Raw genomic sequence first — 11,628 nt, forward strand, 5'->3', positions numbered from 1 at the left:
CCATTTGCTGATCTATTTATTCGAAGTTAGCCGTGAAGTCTATAACTTCAAAAATATGTGTTTTATGTTTGTTTATCAGAAAGTAAAAAACATAAATATTAATTGACAATTAACGAAAAGAACAACATGTATTAAACTTCATATTGTTTTTGACACTAGTATTACGTGTCAATCTAATCAGCTGGGACTTGCTTTTACCTGTATTATTGTACCATGGTACCGCCTCTATAAGCGGTGTTTTAGTGTGAGGCATGTCGTTCGGACCTGGAGGAGGTTACATGTCAATGGTATGAAGGAGTCTTTATGGGAAATAGTTTTTTTCTAATGAATAAATTTGTTCTTCAAAAATATATATCCCTAATATACATCGAACATAGAAATAAATGTCGTATGGAATTTGTCACTAACACTACAACCCAGTTCAGTCAGCTGATTGCTGCTACCTTTTCTTGTTCTACCATGACTTTTTCCCTTAATTTGAAACGGCGGAATTTTTGTTCAGGATAAACCTAAATATGTTTTAAACATGAATAAGCCTTTAATCCTTGGTCCAACTGAAATCTACTGGACGATTGATTCCAAAAGTCTCTAAAGAGATACACCATGAGCAGACACATTTGTTGTGAGCCACATAAAACGTCGCATATACGAAGTCTTCCAAACTCACTTTACAACATCTATCTGAGATTTTATCTTATTGCAATATATTTATTCATTTTTTTAATAAATATAATAAAACATCTAAATTTAAAGTTAAACAAAACAAGTATTTGGTTTTATTTTTTATCAAATTCAATTCATTACATAGGATTAACATTAAGTAATGCAAGCTTAGGGCAACTATGATCATATATTTTATAAATATACGATTTTGTACTGAATTTCATATTATATATAATGTGTGTTCGTTTACTCAAAATTTTTACAAATTGTTACTGGATTTTGTTCGTTTACTCTACAGTACAATGCAAAAGACCTTAAGGCCTGCGTACATAAGCTGCCTTGTCTGCTTACCTTGCTTACTTCTGATAAAAGAATAAAAAAGAAAAGGGCAACCCAGTTCGAAATTTCCTCGGCCTTCTTTATTCTTTTTATTCTTTTATTTTTATTATGTCAAAAATGAAGCAGGAAAGCAAGGCAATCAGGCAGAGCAGCTTATGTACGCAGGCCTTTAGCCGATTACAAGAAGCTACTGAACTTGTACAAAATGTTGAGTAAACGAACACACCTATAGTTAGATAATTAAAAAAGTACACAAGAAAGTCATTAATAAAAAAGAAGAAAAATTAAACACAAAAGAAAAACAATTCAATTAGTGAAAAAAAATTAAACTCAAAATATTTCATCAGTCTTTTGAATTTCCTTTCAACAACTTATAGATAGAATAATTTATTTGATAATTCTTCAGCGGGAGCCCGACGAATATTTTGTCCAACCAAGTAGGCCATTTTGTGAGCATATTGACAACAAGCTGGTATACGTATAGTTCCAGGCCAATTATAGTACATGAAACATAGCTTATAGCTGAGGCGTTGTAAAATATCTGGACTGTAGACAGCATCATCGCGTAGTACCACATAATGTGTGGGAGAAACTGTACCTTGACGCACTGACTGTGACACCAAAAAGAAATCATAGTAATTGGCTCGTGTAATACTTGTGTCCACAACTGTGCCTGGTGTGGGATTTTGTATATTTGCACCGCCGCCATTAACTGTGAAGTAGCGGGTATTGATACGCTTTTGGGTTACAATGAAGGTGATTTTAATGGGATGCTTAAGAAGTTTCATGCTGGCTTGTTCAAATTGAGGTATTTCATGATTTTCACACAAAGCTAACTGGCCATCACCCACACCATCACGATAGATTATAACATTATCGGGATACACACTATTCTCCTTGTAATATGCTGAGAGCGCCGAGACGAATGAAGAACAAAGGCCAGTTACGATTTCTTCTCTCTTCGTTTGAATAACAGCTTTGCTGTACCATTTTGAGTATGTTTCATTCAGTGACGCCACAAATGCAGCCACCGAATTCCCTTTTTGGGCAGCATCATGATATGAATCAATACCACAAATCATTACATTGCGGAAGGGAATTTTAACTGACCACAATGAACCACCCAGTTTACAATTCATTTGGAGTATAATTTTTTGAACAATTGAACGATTTTTGGCATCATTGCTTAAAGTGCGAGCATTAATCACTTGTGAAGGAACGGGAATTTCGGCACAGCAGATTTTCTTAATGGCTGAATAACGATCTTCACGATTTGTTGGTGAAATACAGACAACAATTTGAGTTTCCTTTTTAATGTTGTCTCTTAGGGCATTGACAAAGGCATCCACACGATCACTACTTAAAATAACAATCTTTGGCTTTAGAACCTTCATACCAAATGCTCTTGTGCACTTTTCCACATGATCTAGGAAAGACTGAACCACTTTGCTGTCATTTTTACAATGCAATATAACCCAATTGCTTATGTTGACAATATCCAGAAGTTCATTGTTAGTTGCATATTTGGAAAAATCCGCACTAGGTCCAGCGCCAAATGTCTTGTGCTTAAAATAGATTTTTTCTTCTTCAAAGAGGCGACCATTAACATTTTCGTAGGATTGTATTAGCGAAAGACCCCAATCTTTAAGTATCTGCTTGGCCTCGGGGGAATTATTTATATTGGTGTAGAACTTTTCCAATGCCTGTAGACGTTGATTGGGTGATATGCGTGTAAAGGTGGCTATTTCGCGCATCAATTTAAAATCGGAACGCATCTCTTCACGTAGTCCCGTTAGGAAGCAAATTTCAGGTACCAAACAAAAAACAATATCCTCACTTTGATCACTGTTGGCTTGGCGCTGTTTCTTAATGCTGAGCAGCAACGGTTGTTCCTTGTCCTTAATGTGGATATTGTGATGTTTCACATAGTAATCATAGTAAGAGATATTACCATCCTTTGTGGGAAATGTGGACTTGGGATTCTTATCAAAACAAATGTCATCAATACGATAGGTGCGATTATTGTAGCGCGTTATTACCACACTACCCAATAACGACTTTTTAACAGCCTCTTGGAAACCGGATGGATTACTTTTATGGATGTCAACCATCATAGCTAGTACTGTCTTTTGGCATAACAATCTGTGTGAGACATCGCAACACAACATAAGGCCTCCCTCATACTCGTCTACAGCCGTCACATAACCAGGCCAAACTTCCAGTTTCTGCTGCGGTATAATCTTTGGCGAGGTCGGATCAAATTGCTTTCTATCAAAGCGTACATAATGCAAAGTTTTCATAACTCTATCAAAGAGCACATTATACAAGTGAATACAATTCTTAAGGGTTTCCTTACGCTTGAACATAACACGTATTTCAATTTCAGAATTATCTGCCACACTCTTGGAAACGTATGTGGTCAATTTATTTGGCAATAAAATTGGCAAATAGAGTGTGACACCATCAAACGTCTTAACACCTCCAAATTTGTCACGATGTTCATTCAAATATTTCATGCGCAAGTTAGTTGAATCCACATTGGGTGTAAAACGTACCTCATACACAAATACGCCTTTGTCCGGATCTGATTGTAGTCGTATATAATTACAAGCCAATCTAACGGGATGACCCTTGTTGCCATGTATTGTCTTAACGCTTTTGAAAAATATTGATCCATCTTGTTCTCTGGCAGTTGCAGAAGCACTTTCTTTGTCTTCCGATGTAGCTGTGGTTGTGGTGATATGACTTTGAATTTCAGGTTGTTCAGCCTCTTCAGATGTTGTTGTAATGCCAGTAGTCTCAAATTGTTGTAATTTTTGAAATAGCAATGCACGTCCTCTACCACTACCACCAGTGCTGCCCTCACCACCACTACTACTACCACCTCCTCCACCAGCAACACTTAAAGATCCCGTTAATGATTGTGTATCTTCAAGGAATTTACTACGACCACGGCCGCTTAAAGACAAATTCGAACACGTTGACGCCAATTCGGTCATCAATTTTCCTCGGCCCAAGCGACGATATTCTCCCAAAGAAACGGGAGAATTGGATCCTAAGCCACTGTCTTTGTTTGATTTGCCCGATAATGCATCACTGGACGATTCTGTTGATAGAGTTGTTTGTTCCAACAGGCTTAGAAAGCTACCGCGTCCCTTAGAAGACATTTTTCACAAATTTTCTATGAAATTGATCCGCAAAGAAGATCGCTGCCCGCAAATTTTTTCTATTTAAATTCTAATGCACTATGGCTACTTTGCATTTACAGTAATCTGATCAACCTAAATAAAAGACGTTCCATAGTTTATGTGGCACGGTAACATGTTAAATTCACTGTGTGTTTTGGGTGAAATTGATAAGGTATTGCTTGGTTTACACTTACGAAATCCACTCGATTTCAACTGTCAATTGCATTGCTTAAACGTCAAATGAAATCCAATGGATTACAGATGAGCTTTCATTTGACGTATACACAAAGGAATTGAAAGTTAAAATCCACTCGGTTATTTAAATGTAAACTTACTATAACAGAAAATATTTAAAAACTAATGCTTGGTTTACATTCGCCATCGTTTCGTGATTTCCTAGGCGTTTCGTGATTTCCCACGAAATCAACCAAAATTTACCATGATTTTGCATGAAAAAATGAAATCAACTCACTTCGTGATTTCATCGAAATCACAGTACTATTGATATACAACTCTGTTTTTGCATAAAAAAGTACCAAAAGTTACAACACTTTTCACGTATGACAATAAACAAGGTAAATGGTGAATTTCAACAACAAAAAACTTTAATATAAAAATTTGTAAACAAAGTGTTCATGTTCTTTTGTTTTCAACACATTTCAATTATTATATCTCTTCTTTTTTACGAAAATGTCAAATATTTGTTAATCCGACTGTCTGTGAAAAAATGATTTACAGCTGGTAGACAAAAGACAAATGTATATATGTGTTAGTAAATCAGAGTTGTATTTGAAGACAAACTGTTTGGTGTAAACGCCTAGTAAGCAAATAAATCCTCATGAAGTGGGTTAACCCGGCAAAAAGCTGTAGTGTAACCTTGCTTGTAGTGTAACCTTGCATGTTTTTGGAAAATGCATTTGTTCCTGTTTAACCCATGTTTATATTATAGCCTTTTGCAGGGTTAACCCATGGTACAACAAGAAAGGTAGTTTCATGCTAACAGCTGTTTAAATTTTTTTTCAAATTTTAAATTTGAAGTACGTTCATTGTCAAAAAGAAATTGACACTGAATGCTTATATGTATGTGTGTTTATTTACATTTGTATGTATGTAAAAATGTCAGTTTAAATTTAATTTCCATTTTTAAATTAAAAAAATGTTTGTTTAAAAATTAAATTTTCTGCGGTCGTCAAACACAATCGACAAATTACATTACAAATTACTGTTGACCATTGGTGGCGCTATGGATATTTATCAAGATCAGCAAGAAATCTTAAAGAAAAAAGTCCTATTGAGCAATGCCGATTCCCACAACAAATTTGGTGAATGTTTGCTTGTTGAAAATCGGCAAGGAAGGAAAGCACCTTAAGGGCTACGGCTGTTAAAATCGATCATTATTGCGAAGAAATCTAAGCGTTGGATCCAAATATGTGTACATCTATCTCAGCCGAGGAGCGTCAGCTGCACGACAAACCAGAGTAGTTTTGGCTCGACTACGCTCGGTATGGTCCAGCCGTCTGAATTCCTATAGTGCATGGATCGATGACACCGCGCAAAACGTATGCTCAAATGACTAGTAGATTCCATCGAAACAGCCACATTCCTTGAACTGGAGATTGACCCAGAGCCAGTTTATGCAGGATAGGAACTTACAAACATATAATAACATTGTTACAACAACAACAGACTTTGGAATCTTTCAGGGAACACCACATACATATAAGTTTTTTGATTCCATGCAATATTAATCACGGATAATTGTTGCTGTTGTTGTAGTAGAGATGTTGGTTGCGACCCAATTTTCATATATTGAGAATTCTGTTTTCACTGTTGATTATTGCTGCTTCTGAAGAAATAAAATCCTCACTCAATCCTGTGTGTTTCAATGGCGCAACATTTGTTGTTCCTGGGGTTGATCCTTTGATCCAGGAACGCATTTGTTGTAATTTCTTTGTTCCATTAGATTTTGTTGTTATTGTGGTGTATGTTTCAAGAATCGTTGTCCCATAGCATCTATAATGTGGGATTGTTTAAATTCGGTGCTGTCAAAAGTGTTTTTTAGCGCCTTACCAGTCAGAGTACGAATATTTGTTGAAATGTCCAATGTTTTTTTTTTTCGAAACACAAAAAGTAATGGTAAACAAATATATGTATTTTATTTATATTATGAAATGTCATGTACTATTGTTGTTTTGTATTTGACACGCTCCCGTACAGACATACAGGGCTGTATTTTCCTAAATTTGACAGATGCGACAACCTTTTATCATTCTACCATGGGTTAACCTTCCTTATGGGGATTTATTTGAAACGTAAGTCCCGGTCCACACAGCGTGAATTTCATTAAAAATTTCATGAAATTAGGTGTTCTTAAATCGAATTCCCCACTACAGCAATTTTACGTTTTTACTCTACCATGGAGGTCGATCTAGAGACGCATAATTTCATGCAATTTTTTTAATGAAATCACTCTAGTGTGGACCGGGACTAAGTCGATGGTCAGACTAGCACGATTTCAACATGGCGACGTCAAGTTTATAGGCGAGGGGTATGAAGTAGTGAAACCCATGTACATGGTTTTCTGTGTTTGTTATGTTGCCTCTTCTTGTTTTTCGTTGCAAGATTATTTCTTCCATTTTCTTTCATTTTTATTTTCTCAAGCAAACGTTAACAACAAAACAAACATAAAAAGATTTAATAAAAACATTTAATTAATGAAATAGTGAAAATTTAACTATTAATATTAATTTAATTATTAATGTTAATTATTTTATGTTGTTTTTTTGGTTTATTTGTGTCTTTTTTTGCTTTTATTGGTATGAGAAACACAACAAACACGAATGGTAAAATAAAGAGGACACGCAAAAATCTTAAATTTCACGTTAACGAGTGTGGACACTAACGAAACTTGAAAAGAAGCTTTACCGAAATTGGTTTCAAGAAACCTTTCTAGTCTGACCATCGACTAAGCAATGGAATTGACAGTTGAAACCCAGTGGGTTTGCTAAATATATAAACGTACTATTACACGGCGTTTGCATTAGAGCTTTTGTCGTATTAACTTGCTTTACGAGGATTTTTTTTGACGCGCTATGACATTTGAAACCCAGTGGGTTTAATAAATCCGGTTAATACCTCGTTTGCAATTTCTGTCATTTTCCATTCCCGCACTGTTCGAACAAATTTGCATAGGAAACATTTTTTGACATTTCGCTCATTTCTCATCAAAAAGTACAGAAACACAATGAAAAATCAGCATTGTAACAACGTAACTTAATTTTATTCATTTTGTTTACAAATTTTTATATTAAAGTTTTTTGTTGTCGCAATTCACCATTTACCTTATTTATTGTCATACGTGAAAAGTGTTGTAACTTTTGGTACTTTTTTATGCAAGAACAGAGTTGTATATCATTAGTACTGTGATTTCGCTGAAATCACGAAGTGAGATGATTTCATTTTTCATGCAAAATCATGGTAAATTTTGGTTGATTTCGCGGGAAATCACGAAACGCCTAGTCCCGGTCCACACTAGAGTAATTTCATTGAAAAAAATTCATGAAATTATGCGTCTCTACATCGACCTCCATAGTAAAGTAAAATCATAAAATTGCTGTAGTGGGAAATTCGATTTAAGAACACCTAATTTCATGAAATTTTCTAATGAAATTCACGCTAGTGTGGACCGGGACCTAGGAAATCACGATACGATGGCGAATGTAAACAAAGCATTAGTTTTAAAATATTTTCTGTTACAGTAAGTTTACATTTACAAAATAGAGTGGATTTTAACTTTCAATTCCTTTGTGTATACGTCAAATGAAAGCCCATATGTAATCCATTGGATTTCATTTGACGTTTAAGCAATGTAATTGACAGTTGAAATCGAGTGGATTTCGTAAATGTAAATACCTTATTAATTTCACCCGAAACACACAGTGAATTTAACATGTTACCGTGCCACATAAACTATGGAACGTCTTTTATTTAGGTTTATCCAAGGTAAATTTATAGAAGGTATGTGCATGAATTACAACAACTAACAAATTTACAAGAACAACATTGTTGGTATTGAAAATTAATTTTCAAAGAAAATATTGAATAACAGGGTCGTTCCAAAACTTTTCTTAGGAAAAACATAAATACATTTTGAAAATCCTCCAAAATAGAACAAATTTGAATGACAATGTAAATATAAAGCATTCAGAACTGTCGTAGGTCATTTTTATTGCACGTTTAAGGGCTGTTTCACCCATTCGACATTCTCTATGTTTGTCAAAATTGACGTCATCCACACAACTTTTTATTTGTGCGTTCATACCTGCAAGTGTTATTTTCGTATGACATAACCTAAAAATATAAAAACAGCTGTTTTTGTCATTACTTACATTTATTGTTGAGTTGCAATTTTGCGCAAATTTTAATTTTGGTTGAAGGAAACTGAATTGGTAGAATTGGTGTTTGGAGTTATAGAGGCATTCATGTTTTTGCCACCAAACAATCATTTCAAAGACTGCTTCTTTCGACCATGGTATAATAAGAAAGGTATGGCAGAGCTCACAGCTGATTACAATTTTTTTCGTTTGGTGACCGACTTGTGTCAAACCCATTTTGATATGTTTTTATTTTAATGTTCAAATTATGATAATTTTCAAATACATAATTTTCATTTTCATAAAACGAAAAGAATTTTCATCGTAATGAAAAAAACAAAAGCCGTTATAAATAAAAAAAATTGAAGTTGTCGCATGACACCCCAAAGACGGCTGATGCTGTAATGTATGCGGATGATTGTACGATCTTAGCGTCGGGTCCTATCGTCGATGACATACATACATATGTATGTGATAGGTTAAATGTCTTTAAATATCTACATAAATGAGCGCAGTACTTTCATCTGAAAATATCCTCCACTAAATCCACCGCCACTCTGCTCAGCACACAGACGGCTAAAATGGGCCTCTCCAAAACGTATTGGTCCATGAATCCGACCACCAAGATATTGGGTTTAAATTTCCATAGCATGTTTAAGTCGTCCGTGCATGCCACAGATTAGAAGCAGGAACAAGGTCCTCAAGTCGCTGGCCGGCAGCAGAAAGAAGCCTTGTAACCTCTTACAAAGCAATAGGCCGATCTGTGGTAAGCTATGCAGCGTGGTATGTAAATGTTAGCGCTACGCAGTAGAAGAATACTCGAACGTGCCAAAATGCCGTCTTAAGAACTGCAACAGGGTGGATCCTCATGACACCGTTGTACCATCTTCATGAGGAGACGAAAATTTTACCCTTGCATCAGCACAACACAATGTTGATGCAGTACCTCATTGGGAGTTATCGCCTTGAGCATCATTGCCACGATCTAGTGTACAGGCTTCCCTAGCACAGGCACGTCAGGAGAAATCTCCATGATCTTGAGGGAGAGGTATAATCGAAAACCTCTTTACCAACGAACCTATCAGGCAGACTTGAATAGCATTCATACTGATGCAGTTGCGCCAGCTGTACAATGGTACAGTGTGTATTCCGTATTCGGAGGCCACCACCACCCATCCATTGCAACAATAGAACGCCAACTATCCAGATAAAACGAGTGGTTTTAGCGGACGATGCAGCCATCTCAATTCGTATCGGGCCCAAATTGATGTCACGATATTCAACACATGCCCGGCATGTGAATTGGGACCTGCATTTGTTTAGCTCACTCACCACAGTCTCCTGATTTTTTTGGACGCAACCAGTATATGTTGCAGAATTTTTGAGTCTGAATACAGAGGAACCAGCACCACCAGATAACTGAAATATGTACATATTTGCGTTGCTATAACACAACAACATCTGTAATAGCAACGTTTTCAGCAGATCCGCATAAAATATTTGATTTTTCTTTTTCCATTTATTTGTTTAAACATTCTATTAATTTCGTAAAACAAAAAACAAAACATAAACAAAAACAAAACTTGAAGTTTGTCACCATTGGCAATTTTGAAAGAAAGCGGGCACAGGTGTAGGGTTGATTTTCTATGGTTTTTTCGAACCTGTTCTACCTTCCTTATTCTACCATGCTTTCGACCAATCGATCTGAAAATAACATTATAAACGCCATTTATTTACTTTACTGAATATTTAAATATACATACCTTTCCATTTTCTTTTTTAAAAAATTTTGTTTTTCATTTTTTGTTTGAGAATGTCAGAAAACAGCTGATAAATTTATGTTTACATACGATAATGCCGTATCAAATAGAGCTCTCCCTAAATGAAAAATTTACATATGAGTTGCCAAATCATTTTGATAGATGAAAATTTTCATAGTGGTTACACTATGTGTACAACATTCGCAGGTAGAAAATTTGGCATCTCATACGACATTGATAGATGGTGTAAACAACCCTTTAGGAAGAAAAACAGTATTTTATGGTAGCAAATTTCGAAGTTTCAAATTTCATGAGTAGACCCTATTACATTTTGAAAACTAAATTTACAAAAAAAGTAAGAATACAGCTGATTGTCACTTCTACCTTGTATAAATGTACCTTGGGTTTATCAGATTACTGTAAAGGCCTGCGTACATAAGCTGCCTTGCCTGATTGCCTTGCTTTCCTGCTTCATTTCTGACATAATAAAAATAAAAGAATAAAGAAGGCCGATCAAATTTCGAACTGGGTTGCCCTTTTCTTTTTTATTCTTTTATCAGAAGCAAGCAAGGTAAGCAGGCAAGGCAGCTTATGAACTCACCCCTTAAATGCAAAGTAGCCATAGTGCATTAGAATTTAAATAGAGAAAAAATCCCTTAGAAAAATGTCTTCTAAGGGACGCGGTAGCTTTCTAAGCATGTTGGAACAAACAACTCTATCAACAGAATCGTCCAGTGATGCGTTATCGAGTAAATCAAACAAAGACGGTGACTTAGGATCCAATTCTCCCGTTTCTTTGGGAGAATATCATCGCTTGGGCCGAGAAAAATTGATGAGTGAATTGGTGTCAACGTGTTCTAATTTGTCTTTAAGCGGCCGTGGTCGTAGTAAATTCCTTGAAGGTACACAATCATTAACGTGATCTTTAAGTGTTGCTGGTGGGGGAGGTGGTAGTAGTAGTGGTGGTGAGGGCAGCACTGGTGGTAGTGGTTGAGGACGTGCATTGCTATTTCAAAAATTACAGTAGTTTTCGCTTACCTGCACATGGAAAAATTGCAGACATTTTTGTGCACGTAAGCCAAATATGCAGTTATCTTAAATAAATTTGATAAAAAGTAGCATATTTGTTCTATGAAAGAAAAATTAAATTGGGCAGCTAACGCCAAAACGCAGCTAAAACTAATGCAGCTAAGTGAAAACTACTGTACAACAATTTCAATTTCATTCATATAACACTAAAGCCACACGCTGAAACTTTCATACGACACTTTCCCATTATTTTGGCGTTCTTAGGCCGAGTTCCCC

General features: G+C 35.7%; 1 protein-coding gene across 1 annotated transcript; it reads right to left on the reverse strand.

Moving 5' to 3' along the window:
* Positions 1-746: 746 nt before the first annotated feature.
* AGO3 (Argonaute 3) lies at positions 747-4,337 on the reverse strand. Its single transcript, XM_073960273.1, has 2 exons — positions 1,176-4,337; positions 747-982 (listed from the first exon to the last, which is right to left on the reverse strand). The coding sequence occupies exon 1, from the start codon at positions 4,167-4,169 to the stop codon at positions 1,374-1,376; it is 2,796 nt and encodes a 931-aa protein (XP_073816374.1). The 5' UTR covers positions 4,170-4,337; the 3' UTR covers positions 747-982; positions 1,176-1,373.
* Positions 4,338-11,628: the final 7,291 nt, after the last annotated feature.

The sequence above is a fragment of the Musca autumnalis genome, unplaced genomic scaffold, assembly GCF_047663935.1.
Source record: "Musca autumnalis isolate F117 unplaced genomic scaffold, ASM4766393v1 scaffold_1, whole genome shotgun sequence".
NCBI lineage: Eukaryota > Metazoa > Arthropoda > Insecta > Diptera > Muscidae > Musca > Musca autumnalis.

What these genes read in the sequence shown, in the direction of transcription:
- AGO3 (XM_073960273.1), bottom strand. Translation starts at nt 4,169, where the DNA reads ATGTCTTCTAAGGGACGCGGTAGCTTTCTAAGCCTGTTGGAACAAACA.